Source organism: Dermacentor silvarum, chromosome 5 (assembly GCF_013339745.2).
Source record: "Dermacentor silvarum isolate Dsil-2018 chromosome 5, BIME_Dsil_1.4, whole genome shotgun sequence".
Classification (NCBI taxonomy): Eukaryota; Metazoa; Arthropoda; class Arachnida; order Ixodida; family Ixodidae; genus Dermacentor; species Dermacentor silvarum.
This window is the reverse complement of record NC_051158.1, coordinates 8,636,783-8,657,053: the sequence shown is the minus strand read 5'-3', so window position 1 is coordinate 8,657,053 and position 20,271 is coordinate 8,636,783. Positions and strand designations below refer to the sequence as shown.

General features: G+C 46.8%; 1 protein-coding gene and 1 pseudogene across 1 annotated transcript; one reads left to right on the top strand and one right to left on the bottom strand.

The window, feature by feature from the left end:
• Positions 1 to 411: 411 nt before the first annotated feature.
• LOC125945527 (uncharacterized) lies at positions 412 to 18,875 on the bottom strand. Its single transcript, XM_049667344.1, has 5 exons — positions 18,578 to 18,875; positions 12,898 to 12,998; positions 12,342 to 12,680; positions 4,640 to 4,865; positions 412 to 1,284 (listed from the first exon to the last, which is right to left on the bottom strand). Exons 1-5 carry the CDS (start codon positions 18,649 to 18,651, stop codon positions 1,065 to 1,067), a joined length of 960 nt encoding a protein of 319 aa, XP_049523301.1. The 5' UTR covers positions 18,652 to 18,875; the 3' UTR covers positions 412 to 1,064.
• The window catches only part of LOC119452744 (uncharacterized), a 95,745-nt pseudogene continuing 80,832 nt past the window's right edge, over positions 5,359 to 20,271 (top strand).

Genomic DNA, 20,271 nt, shown 5'->3' with positions numbered 1-20,271 from the left:
GGGGGAATGGGAGGGAGGGGGGCGACGTCGTGCTGCGGCACTAACGGCGCAAGGGGAACTGGCGACTCAGTAATAATAATAATAATAATAATAATTCTTTATTGACATTTGGTACAGAAACAAATACAGTTGTCCTGCCAAAGCCTCATTGAGCTTGAAGGGCAGAGCCGACAGACAGCAGACAACAGGAATTCATTTACCTAGGACCACTCCTAGTGCAGATACATTTTTTTTCCTTTCGCGCATACATGCAAACACTAGACGTGCGTGTACAGCAGCGCATGAAAAAAGAAAAACTGATGTTAATACATATAACGTCACCCAACCTTACATGAGTTGACCATTCGTACATGCAATGGCAAAAATACAATAATAGATCACCATCATATTTTAGAGGAAAAGAAAAAAAATGCTGATGCCTTTAATACATCAACAGCTATGCGCAGCCTGAAATACATGATTACCTTAAGGTTTTTGATACCGCAGCGGCATTTAACGAAGGAAAAGTACAGATATCACGGAAGAGTTAGAGATGAATGCGACGAAGCAGTTGCTTCAGCTTGAAAGGAGGAAAGCGGGGAGGCAACGCGAGATGGAGGGGTACGTCTTCTACTCTGTCCACAACTGCGCATTTGTGCTTTGAGCGACTGCGGCCGGTCGCCCGCACCGTATCTTGAAAGCGATCTGCAGACGGCTCATAGCTTTGTATGCGCTGTGCTTTCGCCGCTCAGTTTCCGTTGAAGCGATAGGCCGCACGAACCTTCGCTCGCTGCTACTGTTGCGCTGTTTCACGCCAGCGTTTTGACAGCGGTTGCCTGCGGTCGTCGAGTGGGATCGTCGAGCGTTTGCTTGTGCGCGCTGACACCATGCTTGTTAATTCAGTTAGTAAGCGAATGTGTCCAAGTTTATACCGCCGGTAAAACTATCCTTACTCCGTATAGCTCTCTACTAATTTGCTATCGCAATTGATACTTCGCCTTTCGGGCGAAACTGCGACTTTTTAGTGACACTGCAATTCTATACTATCAAGGCGGTAATCTCTATTGCCTAACAGGAGACAAAAACTATAAATTCTTTTGTATCTCCATTTTTGCTAGATTTTCTATACGAAGGCCATCTGCGAAGCGTACCTGTAGAATATCGAGGCATTTTGCCAAATCAGCCGCGGCAGTATATTTGCCATGGACATTCAGCATGCCAAAGCTATACACTCCTCTTTTCAAGAACTTGTCGATGATAGACAGGAAAGCCGGTGCGAAGGCATCAATGAACAGTTTGCCGTTCCTGAAAAAAAAGCGAGACACTGCGTTCAGAATGTCTAGCTCAGGGAAACTAAGGTTCGTTGAGTATGCTTTAAACCATGTTATTTTACATATACTAATGCATCTCGTTGCTCTCTCTATTTAAGAGCTTTATTATACTTAATGGGCACTCGTGCCTTTTCATCACCACATACTAAGAGTGCTATAGGGAAAGTAGGAACGAGAGAGAGGTTAATTAGACAGCCCAGTTTGCTAACGTACACGCAAAGAGGCGGATGGTGGAGGTAAAGTGAGAGAGACAGGGCATGAGTCCAGATCTTTCCCACGAACAAAGCAAGGCAATATTTACAGATGGGCACTCAAGTATGTCGCCTTCACGTTCGGCAGGAGAGCTCGCAAGGCTTTCTGGGCTGCTGAGCTGTGAGACCAGGCTCCCAGGACATTTTCTTCGGTAAAAGTCTGGTTATTCTGTCTGGCGAAGGCACATCGGAGAGTGTGATGTTGTTTGTCGAAGTGCCACAGGAGATACTGCCACTTTAGTGCCACATGAGATATACTGAAATACTGTGCGCTACAACGAAGATGCTAATTGTCTCACTTTCATCTACTAGGTTGTACGAGTAAAAAAAAAAATCAGGGTAGCTTGCACTAGTGGCACAAGGCTAAAGACACAGCGGAGCTGATCGGTTCCTATACTCCGTTTCATACATCAGGTGGAAGGCTGTGGAAGCTACGCAAGAAGTACGTTCACCAAAATTTATCACTCCACGCGTTACGCCCATGCTTCGCTGCGCGCCAGCGGCGTTTGCTCGCCCGAGCTTGTACGTGAGCCTGCCGCGACGGGCTGCAAAACTAACGAACAAGGAAAAGCACATTGATCTAAAACAACGTGTTAGCAGCTGTATGAGTAGATGATTTGTTTGTTTTTAAGGATAAATATTCATTTTTCCGTGCAGAACTGAGCTTATATAAAGAACATCTTCACAAAAATTGGTCAATAAACACCGAACTATTTCTAAGGGCGAACGCAGCCACTGCAACAAGTATCTCTAGCCTCCACAGCGTTGCACTTGATCTATGGAACGGAGTATAGTTGGTCATGGCATTACGAAGTGATGTTAAGTTATACGAAGTAATGCCGAGTGCTGCCAAGTTATACGAAGTGTATAAGCATTTCCTCGTGGTCCGTGGCATCGGGGAACGCCTCGCGAAGCACTTGCAGTCCGAGCACACGTACGGGAAGTGGGTCGAAGGCTATGCACAATGTACGGGCGGCGCGCAGCAGATGAAACGCCGGGATGACGTCACGACGCATGCGCAGTAGCCTGCAGCTGGTGGGAGCTCGGCCGAGTTGCCGCCAGAAGCACCTGCTGCAGTCACGGGCACCGCGAGCGTTCGGCACTAGTGCGGGGAAACGGAGAAGCGCGGTTGGCGTCGGCACCACCTTTGCGCGTTGCCTCGGTGCTGCTGCAATTTGTTTCTCTCCCTCTAACTCTCATTTTGTCTTTCCCTCTCTCGAGCATAGCGCGCGACGCGCACACTCTCTCCCTCTCGCTCTCATTTTCTTTTTCTCTCTCCCGAGCATAGCGCGTGACGCGCGCACTTTCTCTCGCTCTCATTTTCTTTTTCGCTCCCGAGCGTAGCGCGTGATGCTCCGCGAGGTGGTTGCTAGGCAACGCAGTGGCAGGCAGCTCTGGCGTCGCTGGTTGCCATGGCTACGGCGCGGCTGGCCTTTCGTGAAACACGCACGTTCTACAGCTGGCTTAAACAGCTTCGCTGTTAAAAAAGTGTGTTAAGAATTATCCAGGTGCGTGACGGCTGCTTGTGCGATAAAGTGAATTCATCGGTATATTGACTTTTCATCGTATAACGGCGCTGAGAATCGCACCGGACATTGTTCCGCACTGTTAGCTGCGCAGGTGGGCGGTGAAAATGCAGTGCCAACGTGCACAAACCGCTACCTCCTCAAATTTAAAGCGCAGGTTACGTCGATTTTACAGATTTATGTCGTGGTGCTCGTCTTGTCCCAACATCCACTGATCCACAAGCAGTTAAGCGGCGTGAGTGTACCGGCGCCGACTGACTCGCAAGTGGGGAAAAAAAAAAAGAGAATGCCCCATAATGCTGCTAGTAAAGGCAACCAAACTATGCCTTCAATTGATTTTTCATTAATATTTGCTAGCACCTTTTCAGAGGCGCTCTCAGTCTTCTCTTACAATATCAAGGCTCAATTTCCCCCACCATGCATGTCAACTCGTCGAGCTTGAGGGGAAGAGAAACCGGACTTTTTCTTTGTTAGCATAGACCTGAATAAATACAAGCTTATACACAGTGTATAGGGGTTGTGAGGGCGCAGCAGACACTTAGGGGGAGGGTAGCATAGAAAGGGAGGAAGGAGGAACTTTGTGGCGTCTTCTCGGAGTCGTTCAGGTAGGTACCGTTTAACTGTTCGCCGTATCGGCCAACAGAAACATTTGACTTATGGGACGCCTTTCTTTTAAGCGAAGCTTTATAGGCTCACACGTGTCGGTGGTGGTGGTGTCACGCTGAAAAGTGGGCCCGATACTGGTGATAGTGAAGAGTCCAAGCTCAATGGCACATGCCAGGGACAAAAAAGTAAGAGAGAAAGAAAGGAGAAAGAGAGAGAAAGAGAAGAAAGAGAGAGGGCAGAAAGAAAGAAAATCACCTCGAAGGTGAGATACACACACGACAAGCTTCGCTTACCCCCATTTTCTCGACAGGGGAAGGGCTGGCGACTTTTTTTTTTTGAGTTGTGCCTTTCTGTTGACCCCCGTTGCAGTATCGTGTGTTACAGCGCTTAGGCACACGACTCCACAGTGTCAACTCTGCTTTGTCATCGTGGCTGTTTGTGCACAAGGACAATGACACGCTTCTCTCTCTCCCACTCATTCGCTGAACCCCATTTCTCACTCACTGGTCAGGCTCGTGCTCACGAGCGTAAGGACGCCTATCCATTTCGAGGGGCATCAATTCTACATCCAAACTTCAGCTGTGCAGTTTTTCTGTTCTATTTTCTTTTTCCGAATGATTCCTTGCGACGAAATTTATCGCGTCTGACTAAATGATACTTCCTTCTCCCTCACACATTTTTTCTTCATCGTATTGTACTGTAAATTAAGCACGAAAGCTGAATTTCTAAACATGACTGTGTAATCACATATTTTAATGGGCACTCATGTTCAGCCGCCAAGTATAGGAAGAAGACCGTGCGTATAATAAAAAAAAATGTCTTGTGACCAACAATGAGTGAACTACACAATAGCAAACGAAATAGTTTTCAGCAGCATCTACAGAAAAATGTATTTTTTTTTTTCGCGAATGATGCTCAAAACTCGGCTGTGTGTTCACGCTCTTACACCGGTGAAAGGGAGACGCCGATGCCGGTGGTTAGCATCTGTTTGCCCGAGTCCAAAAAATGATCCAGGTGAGCGTCCTGCCAGCTGAGAGGATCGTTCTTCACATAGAATGAGTCGTAGAAGATGACGTCACACAGGCCGTCGTCCGGCAGCGCGCTGGATCCCTTGATCATCACGCTCACCGTGCACAACAGTGGGATGTGGACAGGTGTCGTCGAATCTGAATCTATATCAAGGGTATAGAGTTAGGACAGGTGAGAATATTGTCGATGGTATTTTGTGACAAAAGGAAATGAGGGGCTGTATGATCTGAAGCTGATAACTGTCATTGGGGCGAATAGAACCATGGATGTAATTGGTCTATTTGCCTTAGAACCATCTTCGTGGATCTAATTTGTCACTTTTCTTTATGGACATTGTTGACATTAGTGACGTGTGCGATGACGCATGCACTAGTTACACCTATGGTCAATCATAGAGCCATATACAGTACTTTTTACACCGTCGGCCACTTTACAAGCTGTTGTAATCGCATGAAACGTGCCTGTGCTGATTATCTGTCCCTTTTCCGTTCAATGCGCAGACTTTGCGCGCACATCTTTTGTTAGCGCTGTTGCCTTTAAAGGCACGGCGACCAAGCTGTGTCGTGTCATGTGTTGTACTGCCATCAGATGGAATAAACGGCTTTTCGACATCTGCGTCTTCTTTCACAATAGAGTGTTTTAGCTGAGCGCTTGCTGTCCGGTCCGCTCAGACCGGCATATGCTAGCAAATGCCACACAGCCGCTTAGCGGGGACGCTATTGCGCTTGCGCACAACGCTCATACCGTCAGCGGAACGAAGACCGCATCCCTCGCTCCGCTACAAAGCCGACTGAGCGGAGCGTGACAGCGTGTCTACTTGGCCTCTTTGTCGTTTTGCAGCCGAGTTGATAGTGCGTCGCTCGCGTCTCGGCAAGACGCGCTTATCAAATGCGAAGTCTATGCAGTTCCCTGCAGTATCTCAGAGCGTGAAATCTGAGCGGAGCGGAGCGTGCAAAAACTGTCTAATATTGGCGACGAGGGAGGGATAAGGCAACACAGAAGTTATGGCCACCACCTTAGGAAAGCTGCCGGAATTCTGCCTGGACACAGGCAACATCGACGTCTACCTAGAAAGGTTCGAGTTGTCTGCAAAATCAAATGAAATAGACGCCGGGAAGAAGCTAGAAGTCTTCTTGACCGTCCTAGGAGAGAAGGCCTATATGGCTGCCGAAAACGGCCACCGAGGTCAAGTACGAAGATGCCACGACAGTGCTGCAACTGCACTACGCTCCAAAGAGGTCTATGGTCATCGAGCGATACCACTTCTACCGACAGAACCAGGAATCAAGTGAAACCATCGCACAGTTTCTCGTGGAACTGAAGAGGCTCGCCGCGACATGCTCTTTTGGAACTTTCCTGTAAGAAGCTCTACGGGACTGTAATTGCTCGATTACGGAGCGACACCATCCGATGCCGTCTTCTCGCGTTGCCCGACGACCAGGTCACATGGGACCGGGTCTGCAAGGTATCCACCGCCATGGAAGCTGCGCAGAAGGATACCCAGGACATGCTCGTTGACAACGCTGGTGCCAGTAATGCTGACGTGCACTGGCAAGGACCTCCGGTTAAGCCCGACAAGCAGCATACGACAAGGCAACGGCCATCTAGCTACGAGCTTACCGCAACAAGCAAGGTACCTGAAAAAAACTATACGCGAAAAACGGCTGTTGTATGTCATAGGTGCGCTGGGCAACACGCTCCTACAAGATGTCCATTTTTAAAAAGTGCTTGGTTTAAGTTTTCTAAACTTGGTCATGTCGCAAATATGTGCAAAACGCGAGTCGTGCACGCTGTAGAAGATCCGGCAACAGAGGATAGTTTGCTAACTATTTGCCAAACGAACAAAGCAGGTTGTCCGCCTCCCATAGTATAGTAAATGTAATCATTAATGGTCATGAAGTGCTAATAGAATTGAATAACAATTATGTCTGAAAAGGACTTTGCAGAGAACTTTCCTAACCTATCTTACAACAGGGAGGACGTGAAGCTCGGTGTGTACAACGGCACCGCAATTAGCGTAAAGGCTGTTGCGCAAGTCGACGTGAGGAGCGGGAAGCAAAGCCACCTCCTATCACTTGTCATTGCCAAGTACGAAAAATGTGCGCGCATGCCAGTGCTTCTCGGTCGTGACTGGCTCGCAAAGATAAAAGTGAACTTGCCTGATGCCTTGCAGCAATTGCGCGAGGTTGCGCTTAATGGACAAGCAGTCGCGCCGATGAAAACTCAAGAAGCTGTAGAGTTATTAAAACAGCGCCACGTTGATGTTTTTAAAGCAGGCTACGGTGCTATCAAGGGGTATAAGGGATAGCATTCTCACTAAAGAGAACGCAAATCCAGTTTTCTGTAAGGCGAGGCCTGAGCCATATGCCTTGCGAGAACAAGCAGAAAAAGAATTGGTGGAACTAGAAAAGGCTGGTGTCATTTACCGGGTGAAGTACAGCTCTTGGGCAACGCCGCTAGTTATCGTGCCAAAGAAAAATGGTCAAGAAATAAGGATATGTGGTGACTACAGAGTCACTGTGAACCAGTCCATCGAAGTGGATCACTATCCCTTGCCACTTCCAGAGAACATTTTTGCGTCCCTGGTTGGAGGAATCATGTTCACCGTTTTAGACTTGACTAAAGCCTACTTACAGCTGGAGTTGGATGAGCATGCCGAAGAACTTTTAATGGTTAACACGCACATGCATGCGCCTCTTTAGGTACCGGAGGTTGCCGTACGGCGTTGCGAGTGCAACAGCCATGTTTCAGGCAGTCATGGACCAGGTTTTACAAGGCATACCTGGTACCGCCTGTTACTTAGACGACGTGCTGATTGCTGGCAAAAACCTAGCGGAGTGCTACAGCCGAACGGAGCAAGCGCTAAAGGCACTGAGTAAGCATGACATACGAGTAAATGCTGCGAAATGCGTTTTCTTTCAAGAAAGAGTACGATACTTGGGGCACGAGATAGACCAACACGGTCTGCATCCCACAGCGGACAAAGTGAAAGCAATCCTCGAAGCACCAAAACATAGCAATGTGATCCAGCTGAGGTCATTTTTGGGCATAGTAAATTTCTATGCAAAAATTTTGCCCAATTTGGCCGAGCAACTATAGAACCGCTTAACCAGCTTCTACACAAGGGAAGCATATGGGAATGGTCACGTCAGTGGGATGAGTGCTTCACGCAATGTAAGCAGTTGCTAAGTAAAGAAACTGTTAGAGCTGGTATGACGTGAAAAAAGAAATCCAGATCACATGCGATGCTTCTGCATACGGGCTGGTCGCGGTGTTATCGCACGTAGTGAATGGTGTTGAGCGTCCAGTCGCATTCGCTTCCAGATCAATGACACAAGCGGAAAGAAACTGCGCGCACACTGAAAAAGAACCACTCGCCATCATTTTTGGCATCAGGAAATTCCACAAGTAGCTTTACGGCCGCAGCTTCATTATCGCTGATCATCAACCACTCACGGTAATATTTGAAGCAAGGCATCATAGCAGTGCTGTGGCAGTGGCGCGAATCCGCCGCTGGGTCATTTTTCTATCGAACTACCGCTTCCGCATTGTGCACAGATCGGGGGCAAAGATTAGAAACGCCGACAGCTTGTCGCGCCTACCATTATCTGAAGCCGTTGACGATGCAGATCAATTTTTTACTTTTCCCCCGTCAGAGAATTGCCCTTAACGGCAAAGGACATCGCACGTGAAACGTCTAAAGACGCTGTCTTGAGGGCTGTCCGTGAAATGACATGGCATGATTGGCCGCGGTCTGTGAAAAGCAGTATCGACTATTCTTTGTAAGACGGTTTGAACTTTCTGTGGATGATGCATGCTTAATTTGGGAGAATCGAGTGGTTATACCCGCATCTGTTCAGGAGGAAGTGATGTAACTTTTACATGAACAGCACATTGGCATCAGTAAAATGAAGGCCTTGGCAAGATCAATGGTTTGGCGGCCCGGGATCGATAGCTGCCTCGAACAAACAGTAAAGCAATGTCACATCTGTCAGAGTGTGAGACCATGTAGAGCAGCCAGCGCCACTGACTCCGTGGAGGTGGTGTACGAACAGTTGGGAGCGAGTGTATATTGACTTTGCAGAAAAGGAAGACAATGTTTCTGGTAGCAGTTGATTTCCACTCCAAGTATGGAGTGGAAATGCTCCACCAAATGATATGGGGTTTATTGACGTTTAATCCCGGTCACGTTAAGTCCAGCGCAAAGAGCACCCGAGCAGTTCCAGCCAAGCGCCATCGCGAGGGAAAACCAGCGACATCGATCCTTTTGTCTTTGTTTTCCTCACTTCAGGAGCCATGCGACCACAGCGACGCTTGTGCTATCTTCACCATATGTTTCTGGTAGAAGTTGATTTTCACTCCAAGTGGGTAGATGTGAAAATGACTTCTACTACCGTGCAAAGAACTGTTCAAACAGTAATGTCATTATTTGCAAGCTATGGTCTGCCTCTTGAGATAGTTACTGACAATGGGACCACAGTTTCAGGCAAAAGAGTTCGCCGATCTCTTGCATGAAAATGGCGTCAAGCATACATTAACTCCGCCGTATCATCCCAAATCTAACGGCGCAGCGGAACGAGCTGTGCAGACTGTTAAACAGTCATTGCTGAAACAGCTGTTGGAGAATGAACGGAAGAAAAGTGCCAGGTCCTTGCAACACAGAGTTGATAACTTTCTTTTCGCGTACAGAACTACGCCGCATACGTTCACTGGTAGAACACCAGCAGAACTGTTTTTTGAAGAGAAAGTTGTACGCACAAGGCTGTCTCTGCTTCAACCAAACATGGAAGCTACGATAAATGCCAAGTCGGAGAGGGATGCGCGCAGCTCAAATGAGCGTAGGGGTAAACCTAGAGCATTTTCTGTTGGCGATCGTGTGCTCGTGCGTACTGTTCGTGGGGAACTTCCGAAGTGGCGACTAGGAACGATGTGAGTGTGAAATCTCCGGTAACATATACTTGGAGTACGTGGACAAACAAACGCGCTTTGTGCATGCGGATCACCTACGTTGTTCTTCTTTGAAGCACGAGGAGCATTCGGAAGATTTTGGTGATTCAATTCATTTGCCGCATGCCAGTGATATCTTGGGAAGAGAAAATCGCCCATTACCACTAGCAGTGTCTTCACCGCAGCAGCCGCAAGCTTCTCCTTTGCTAAGGCGCAGCACTCGGGTAACGCGTCCACCAGATCGACTGATGTACGACCGACTGTGATTTTGTTTGCGGGGGAGTGTTGTAATCGCATGAAACGTGCCTGTGCTGATTATCGGTCCCTTTTCCGTTCAGTGCGCAGACTATGTGCGCGCATCCTTTGTTAGCGATGTTGCCTTTAAAAGCACGGCGCCGAAGCTGTGTCGTGTCATGTGTTGTACTGTCGTCAGATAGAATAAACGGATTTGTGACATCTGCCATAGAACTACCATAGAGGTCGACCAGAGCTACTGTATATAGAGCTACCATAGAGGTCAACCAGAGCTACTTTATATAGAGCTACTATAGAGGTCAGTCAGAGCTACTGGAGCTACTGTATATAGAGCTACCATAGAGGCAACCAGAGCTAATGTATATAGAGCTACCATAGAGATCAACCAAAGCGGGAGCCACATACAGTAACTCTAGTCAACCAGAACCGTGGAGCAGCCGTTTCGTTGGGGAAGCGTGTTCGTCTCGCGCACCGGAGGCTTGGGTTCGATTCCCAACCAGACCTAAATTTACCACATTTTCTTTTCAATGCCATTGGTTTACATTGTTTACAGGAATATATACCTGAGAAATCTGACATCAATCCTATCGTTTTTGACGTGCTTTTACCCTGTGCGCCGTCGCCCATTTTACAAGCGAAGCTTGTTTTTGTCTAGCATGGAGGAAAGAAACGAAATAGGAGAGGACCTTGCGGAACGTTCTTGAAGCCGGAAATGCAGCCATGTTGGTGTGCCATCTCCCTTTGCGCCTCCAATCAGCTCGCCGGAGCAGATAGACGCGAGCGTTTAACTTGCATTGCACGAGCCACATGAAGTGTTTGCTGCCGATGCGCGTAAAAAGAAAGCCTACGAAACTTCTGTGGCAGTTTTAGTGATGCAGACGCGCTCGTGTGTTTTTTCGTGGCATGTTGAAGAAGACCACGAGGACTCGCGCCGCGATTGCTTGAGCATCTGTTCTTCTTCTTTGTGAGGTTTTACGTGCCAAAACCAGTTCTGATTATGAGACACGCCGTAGTGGAGGGCTCCGGATTAATTTTGATTAACTGGGGTTCTTTAACGTGCACTGCAACGCAAGCACACGGGCGTTTTTGCAGTTCGCCTCCATCGAAATGCGGCCGCCGCGGCCGGGATTCGATCCTGTGACCTCGTGCTCAGCAGTGCAACGCCTTCGCTGACTAAGCCACCGCGGCGGGTGAGTGTATCTGTTGCTGGCTGACATTCATACTCACAGACCCAAAACAAACTTCAAGCTTTCAACTATCAAGCTTACACACCATACTTCAAAGTCAGCTTTTCTCGCGAACAATATGTGCTGCGAGAAAGATACCGGCGGAAAAATCTTATCTCATTTTTCAGAGGCCGAGAGCAGCAGCGAGAGCTTCACGGGCGTGGTTGCTATGACAATGTTTACGTTAGGGGTACCAGTCCCAGTGCTCCTTTGCGAAAAACAGCATGTGACTTCCGCCACACTTTCTCCAACACGTTTGTGCTGGCCGGGGTATCTCCTGCGCTTTCCTTCCTCCATGATGTCTAGCCTGAACGTCCGTGTGTGTTCGCAGAAACTATCATCATCAGCAATGGCTCGAGCGTCGTCGTCTTCCTCCACAGCTGGCTTGTTGGCGCCTCAGCGCAATCGCACGAACGCGCTCGTGCCATTGCTCCCGCGTTCGTCGTCGTCGTCTTCTACAGCTGACTCCGTTGCCGCTCATCAATACAGCGTAGAATTTCACTTGTCTTCTGTCACCGTAATGGGGAGGCCGCGTTTACGGGGGTATGAGCCATTGCTTAGTGGGGTATGAGCCATTCCTTAAGGGGGTATGAGCCATTCATTGTCTTACGTGACGGACAGATTTAATTCTGAAGCAATTCAATTTCGAAGAATCGCAAGCGGCAATGGCGGGCGGATGCTGCTAACCACGCCGCCGAACAAACTCGAGACACCGAACGCAAGCGTTTGCGGTTCGACAACAAGTTGTCCCTCATCAGTGGGATCCGCTCCGACGAACAGCGGCACAATGCCTTGGAAGTGTTGAGAGAGAGAGAGATAGAGAAGGGAAGAAGGAAAGACAGGGAGGTTAACCAGACTGCTAGCTCTGTCGGCTAGAAGTGTTGAATGAACATTGCACGACTAGTGGAGAAGAACTTGGTGAATTTAGAGTTTGCGGTACGTGTAAGGAATCTTGCACGTTCAGCACTGTGAACGGGTACGTATACCCTCCATTTGTTGTGATGGTGACAAGCGAATCCAACTTCACGGAGTGGAATGGCCGACGATTTTTTGGTACTATCGCTCGGTGGCGACGCCGACGACGCCGGATTTTCGCGTAATGGGGAATATCATGCTTTTGCATTAAAATATTGCAAGGCGTTGTCGAAGATTGTAAAGAAAGACAATCGTGTGCGAAGAGTTTACGCTCACAGTTCGCGGGAGGTGGAGTGTAGTCGTAGTCATCTCCAGTTGTGTCAGTCTCCTCGTAGTATTCTCCAGGAAGCACAGTTTCAGGTGTAGTCGGAGGGGGAGGGCGAGCCGGAATAGTCGTCTCGTTCGGTGTCGTTGCTGGCACTGTTAACATAGTGGGCACTGTTGGTATCGGCGGTTCAACTGACATCACCACATTGAGGAGCACAGGCAGCGAACTCTCTACGAAGACTTGAACGGTTGCACGGGTTGGGTACGGGTATGATGGGTAAGACGACGACGACGATGACCCACCGCTACCCTCATCATCTTGGGTCATTTCGGGGCTGTTTGACAAACCTGGAAACGAAAAATACGATCGTATGCCACCTTTCTCTCTCTCTCTCGGTTATCGGTTAGAACTATAAAAAAAAAATGAGAACCTCCTCACACGATATATGCGAATATGAAAGCATGATCACTCTTCTGGATGGCAACCGAGGTTGGTTATTCATAAATTTTTTGTTGACTCTAATGGTGTACAGTAACTTAGACGATGGAAAGCCAAAAGACTCACCGTTCATGACGAGGACGATGACTGTGACTACTGATAGCAAGAAGCCGATGGTCATGCAAACACAGCCTAGCAGGCATAAATAGTCTTGTCCAATATCTTCACTGCGAGAGAGAAAGCGTGTTTAAAGTCAACGTACCGCTACGCTGCAGCGCAAGCGAAGCGCCTAATTCACCCTCTAAGGCAAGTTTTCATTTGCTAACCAGAGCTGTTACCCAGCTTCACATTTATCTCTTGACTTCCTGACTACATCTTTTTGCCCTCATTTGACTGCGCAATGAACCAGTTGTGCGTTTTATATGTTTAGGTAACGTGAACAAGCGATTCCAGTTTGCTCTCATAGTTGAACTTACGTCACTGTTTTGCTAATTTGCAACGCAAGTGCCTTCATGCAAATTTTTCTACACGGGTATATCTGCGCTTGGAAGAGAATGTATCTTGCCTTTCTGTTGTTTGCTAGATGCCTGCCTGAAGCATGCTTGATGTTAAGCTCTCGAGCTGCTCGCTTTTCCGGTCACGTGGCTCTGCCCTTTGCCGCGGTTGCGCTTGCGAAGACGCACTCTCGTTCCGTTCACGGCGACAACGATTATCAATGGCAACGATCATTATTGGCGGCAGCGCTGGCCCTGTTGTCACGCTCTAAGCACCAATCCAAATTAACTTCATATATCGACTATATTTGTCGGCATGCTGTACAGGCAAATATCTAAAGCGCTATTGGAACATTTATTGAGCCTGTATAATCTCCACAGAACATGATTACTGCATGTACTGAATAACGTGGCACTTTGTGCTTGACTTATGCGTCAATGCCCGGGTATTATCATAGTGCATACCATCAAGACGATGTTCCATTAATTATAATGCCAATTGTTGGCTGCACCTACCTGCTTTCGGTTATAACTGGAAATAAACAGGAATTGAAAGAGGATCAGATGTGCTTTCCAGAAGTGCCCCAAGAAGATCACTGGTCGTGCGTAGTTACAGTTACTAGTCCAGTGACACTACAATTCGTTAACAAAAAAAAAAATCTTAAGTTTACGCGTCGCGCGAAAGCTCGTGACACATAAAATGCATGAGCTCGATGTTCCAAGAGCCCACCAGTAGCGAAAGTGCTGGCAGCCACGTGATCAGAGTGTCGCGCCTCAATTGCCGACCACTGTACAGTCAATGCGCATGCCCATTACAACTCATCACGTGCTCGTGGTGAGTTGAGATGGGCGTATGCGCTACAACACTTCATTATTGTGAGCAGGATTTCGTAAACAAGGCATACACCATCTCGCCCATGTGTGCTTGGCTTCGGCGTTTTTCCTTGCTGGCATCGTCATGACTTTATTCACAAGCACTTCATAGGCTGGGGCACTTTGTGTGCTGCGTGCTGAGTTGTTCTTTGTTGCTACGCGTACGAACTGCTGGCAGTGACGAATACCGCGTTAGTTTAATTTACCTGAGTGACTAATGTCAGTTGCACTAAACTAGGAATGGGTCCGTCAACGAGTATTATTTCGTAACTTTCGTAATAAAATAATACTCGTTGACGGACCCCATTCCTAGTTGAATGCACCAGTGCACAAACTTATCTGCTTTCCTAAAAAAAAAAAAAAAAAGGTCGCTGCAACATGGTTCCACACAACGAACTCAACAGCGATCGCAGTAATAATTGAACTTCTATATACGCGTGCGCTACCAAATTACTTTGTCATATTTCCTCTTGTTCGAGCTTACTGGACCTTCACAAATGAAAAAAAGTAAGAAATATACTTTTGATCATAGTTCAATGCGATGCAAGTGACTGGTCCGACGCCGGGCACAGTCGGTGTTTACTGAATAAATTACATTGCGGACATAAATTTTAAACACGTGCTGCTATGGGCTGTCGCATATTATCGAGCTGTTTCGCAGGAGAGTTTGCGAGTTGTACACTTGTTTACATTCAATTGTTCACGCAATGAATGGTCAGCCTTGAGCGTATCCGTGTAGCGATTGATGTTATAGTTCAGCGGAAATCCGCTAGGTGGCACTACCAGGCAGCAAAATTAGAACTGTCAAAGTGGGTGGAGGAAAACGGTGTATTGGGGGAACTACAGAATGGGTTCAGGCCAGGCAGACGCTTAGAAGACAATATGTTTGTACTAACTCAGTGCATAGAGATTTCAGTAGCTCAGAAAAGACCTTTATGGATAGCATTTCTAGATATTAAAGGAGCTTATGACAACGTAGACAGGGAATTGTTGTGGGATATTCTTCAATACGAAGGCATAGATGGCGATTTCGTGGAGCTGCTGAGGGAGATATATCGAGACAACCAAGTACAAGTGGCATGGGAAGGCCGAAAAGGAAATGAAATGGTGGGAATTCACCAAGGGATTGAAGCAAGGATGCCCTCTGTCACCATTGTTGTTCACGCTTTACGTCAAGGGCATAGAAAGACGACTGGAAAACAGCGAATTAGGTTTTGATTTATCCTACATGCGTAATGGACAAATGGTGCAACAGAAGGTCCCTGGACTGATGTACGCAGACGACATTGTGCTACTAGCGGACAATAAAAAAGATTTACAGATACTTGCGAATATCTGTGGAACGCAGCGACAAATCTAGGCCTTAAGTTTAGCACAGAGAAATCAGGGATTATGATCTTTAATGAACACACGAGTAACTTCGTGGTGTCAATTCAACAGCAAGTAATACCCATAGTGAAGCAATATAAGTACCTCGGCGTACACATAAACGAAGGAAAGAATTACTCAAGTAACCACCAAGATAATCTGAAAATAAAGGGGAAGCGGAATGCAGCAATAATGAAACACAGAGCACTGTGGGGCCACAATAAGTATGAGGTGGTGCGTGGAATCTGGAAAGGAGTAATGGTGCCAGCGCTAACATTCGCAAATGCCATTCTATGCTTAAAATCAGATATCTTGTCGGGTTTGGAAGTTAACCAAAGATCAGTAGGCCGGTTGGCTTTGGGAGCACACGGTAATACGACAAATGAGGCAGTGCATGGTGAAATGGGTTGGGCCTCTTTTGAAGTCAGAGAAGCACAAAGCAAAATTAGTTTTGAAGAAAGGCTCAGGAACATGGATGAAAATAAATGGGCGGCTAAAGTGCACAAGTATCTCTACATGAAAAGCGTGGACACAGAATGGAGGAAGAGGTCAAGGAAGTTGGCAACCAAGTACAGGATAATCGAAACTGTAAATAGACAACCAGGGGTCATCAGAAAGAAAGTGAGAGAAATAGAGACCGTGAATTGGATGCAAAGAATGGAAACGAAAAGGACAATGGAGATTTACAAGAATGAGAAGAAGGAAATTAGAAGGGAAAATCTGTACGATAACACAAAGGGCAGTGCCTTGCTATTTGAGGCTCGAGCCGGTTGCCTAAGGACGAAAACATATCGGAACAAATATTCGGAACTAGATGAGACATGTTTATGCTGCAGTAAAGATCCAGAGACCACTCAGCACATCCTAATGGAATGCGACGGGATCCACCCAGCGAGGACCGTAGGTAACGTGCAACTCCCAGAAGCGCTTGGGTTTAAAGTGGAAGGAAACATAAACAGATCAGCCGTAGAGATCAGCAAGAGACGATTAGAGTACTGGTGGAAAAAAAGCAGGGAAAAGATGGATACGACCTGATCTCTTAAAATCATAGGCAGCGGTACAAGCAAAATTTTTGAAAAAGGTATAAAAAAATGCGAGATAAAGAACATGTGTAGTATACCTGATTAAATCAAGCAGGCTAGGTGACTATTTGTCGCCACCCCGTTTCAAAGGGGATGCCAATAAATCATCATCATCATCATCATCATCATCATCATCATCATCATCATCAGGCAGTGCCCCCATATGGCGGCAAGCTATGGATGGATGGATAGATGGATGAGGCTGAACCCTTTAAATCGGGCGGTGACATACGCCACCTAGCCATGACTATTAAGATAATTTGTACTTTGTGGTGGGTGAAATTTGACCCCTGTCTTAATTTTATCCACCAATCAGATAACCTCTGTTTGGTTATTTCTACCCGCTTAAAGTCTATTTTGCCTTCACTGTCCCTAAACCCCAATGCTTTGAAAAAGCATTGGGGTTTGAAAAAGCATAGGCGTGCTGCTTAGCGCCCCCTGCCGTTCTCAACAACCCTATAGATTGCGCAACTCCGGCCAAAATTTACGAAACCCTCCGACGAAATAACCCTTACCAGCAGTATAGGAGACACGCGCAGTTTACTTACGGTCAGGTGGCGGGAGCAAAGGCTCCTCCCCTGCGAAAACAGAAGGTTCAGTTTCTGTATGACCTCCTCTCCCTCTTCTTCCAAATCGTTCAGACAAACGCATACGGACCGCTAATGCCAAGCGACTGCCGATGCATAGTATAGGCAGAATGAAGATAGATAGCGATACTGCTACATTTATGTCAATCAAGCAAAACCTGTAACCTCTGTTTATAAATGGAACGTCAGTCACATATGACTTCCGATACTCTTCGACTTCATCGCCTGAACGAAAGGGTTTGTCATGCCTACAGTACTCCACTTGGAGCAGCAAGAACACAGAAAAAAATGGAGCTGAAGGTAGCGCGCGCATCTTCTTCCGCGTGAATTATTTTGCGAGCAATTTATGAATTGAATGCAGACATGTCCATCAATTAAATGCGGGCCCTCCCATGTATTGAATGCAGGCACAGAAAGGCGGTTTCGATTAATCATCATACCATATTGGTGAAGCAGCCTTGTCAGTGCGCTGCTTCACCAATAGGGTATGATGATTAATCACCAACTCGCCCAACTTTCCGCATTACTGAGTTTCGATTAACTTCTCGCTTAAATTATTGCGTTTTGTTTTTCAGTTCTAATCCCATAAATTAAAAGTTCGTATTAGTTGTAAGTTGCCCTAAAAGAAGCGAACATTTAAACAAAATTCTGGCGTTTTACGTGCCGAAACGACAATGTGATTATGAGGCACGCCATAGGAGGGAACTCCGGAGTAATTTTGACCGGCGCGGTTCGTTAACGCACACCTAAATCGATATACACGAGGGTTTGGGGATTTCGCCTTCATCGAAACGTGACCGCCGCGGTCGGGATCGAACCCTCGACGTCTAGCTTAGCAGCGCAACGCCATATATAGGCACAGAGCTACCGCGGTCGGCTTTTCACCAGTTCGTTACATCCACATGATTACGAAGGACTCAAGGCAGCTCGTCAACGACAATCGATTTGCTGGCTCTTTTACGGTTTTATCCAATATGCTGTGGTATAGAAACATCTCCGAGTGTAGTAGGCTGGATATAGCGGTTAACTCCATGAGCAGGAAAGATGATAGTGACTACTGCCCATGATTAGTGTACTGGTGGATTTCAGTATACTTTTTTGTATTTGGATGGGTCTGGGAGGGGGGACTCACCGGACGTTCTTGAACATCACATCTAAGTTCAGTCTGACTTTTTTTCTAGAATACACTTACGAAGAGCATATAGGCACGCTGTTTAATTAAACTGCCCCACTAATTCTTTTTCTTGAGAAATTTGAAATCCTAGCGCCAAGACTGATGGACTCAAGGGACGAATCGAGCAGCCAGCACCGTGTTGACATAGACACAGCTTTGATGGCTTGCAGAGAATCGCAACTTGATCTATTTAAACAAGTACACAATAAACTTGCAAATGTGGCTTACGCATTTTGCTGGATGGCGGATAGTCGAAACAGGAGGAGTTGGGGAATCCGTCCTGCTGAGAGAACACACTTCATCTTCTTCGTCGATGGTTCGCGCGTGACATTCTGAGCAGGGTCCTCACGCAACGCGCCGCACACCACCTTTTGTTGTTAATATCCATACGAAGTTTGCTATGTGCTCCAGCGAAGACATAGCTCACTTACTATATAGTCACAATTTGAAAAAAAAAAATATTGGTTTATTTATAGTACTGGCGGTAGTTATCAATTCAAATGCTCACAGAGGGTAGAAGGCTCGGTGTAGCCGCATATATGCCTGGCTTAAGCATTTAGCGTAAACTATCTGCGACCACATGGCCTCCATATAGTTACGACTGCATGTTGGCAAGATAGTTGCTACACTATATTACAATCCACTGCAGGATGCATTTTGTTTTAGACTTACAGAATGTTCATATAATTTATCAGAGTATCAAGAGTAGCCTTGCACATGTGGTTCATGGACAGTGGACATTACCTGGCCGAGGGCGGCACCTTCCAGAATGCCGCTCATATGATGAATTTGAGCGTTCGTGAGAAGATTCAGTGAAGACCAAGTACTTTATTTAAGCGAAGCTTTCAAGGCGAGCCTTCCTGGACTTTCCTGACCACGGCTGCTTTCTCGCCTAGCAGTTTAGACACAGGGCTGCAATAACATAACGAATCGGCTTAAAGAAAAAAATTGCCCACCAATCCACCCTGTGAAGGTGGTTGGAAAGCGAAGCTTTTTACGCCACCCTCACGGTGACTGCGGCGCACTTGATATTTCACACACTACAACGTAACTTTAACCACGGTCTTTATTATAATTTACTTCACAACAATGTTCACTACTGCTTTATGATCGGTGTGATATACACTACTAGACTGTACTTTCTAGACTATATATACTATTATACTTTCTAGACTACCCCACTATGGGGTAGTCTAGAAAATGAACCGAAGCAGTTACTAGGCTGGAAGGGTTTCGAATGACGTCAACCCTCTTTCAAGCAGCTTTGCAACAGCTGCAATCTAATCTTACGGACCGCGCCGAGCCTGTTTCCGTTGTTTGCCCGCAGCCCTTATCATCCATCATGTTGGCTCATCACTTTGAAGCTTGTTTTTGTGGTTTTTCTTGCGAAAACGAGTGCTTAGTTGTACGCTGAATGCCTGAATTCAAGTAAGCTATACTGCTATACCTGCAATTGTTAGTGGTTTGTCGGGATCGTTTTTTGATTACAACGACGGACACGACAGAACCCTTGGCTGGTAAAGGTACAAAGCTTCGCTTTAAAAAAAAATGGGCAGAACCCTTGCACTGTGGCTGTGTACCTAATGCGAAACATTTTACAGGTACGTGGCTTTCCAACATTGTTTGGGGTTCCACAAAACGATACGAGGTGAACTTATATAGGGTTCCTGAAAATTTAGTAGGTATGTGTGTTGGTCGCGTGCGCATGTGTGTGTGTGTGTGTGACGACAGCATTGCACAACCACGTTGTAGATGATCGTATGAAGGCAACGTCATGATTTATACTTGGAATATGGTTTTGGCGCAAGGGAAACTAAGTGGAAAAGAAGAAATGACAGAAAGAGCGCCAACTCGCTGCTGAATTTATTACACAGAAACACCCAATTTTATAGAAACAGGATTGGCATGCGCAAATGCATCAA

What these genes read in the sequence shown, in the direction of transcription:
- LOC125945527 (XM_049667344.1), bottom strand. Translation starts at nt 18,651, where the DNA reads ATGAAGTGTGTTCTCTCAGCAGGACGGATTCCCCAACTCCTCCTGTTT. An exon ending in CATCGTCCTCGTCATGAACG is followed by an intron (nt 12,681 to 12,897) that starts GTGAGTCTTTTG and finishes TTTCGTTTCCAG; the next exon opens with GTTTGTCAAACAGCCCCGAA. An exon ending in GGCGTCTCCCTTTCACCGGT is followed by an intron (nt 1,285 to 4,639) that starts GTAAGAGCGTGA and finishes CTTTTTTTTCAG; the next exon opens with GAACGGCAAACTGTTCATTG.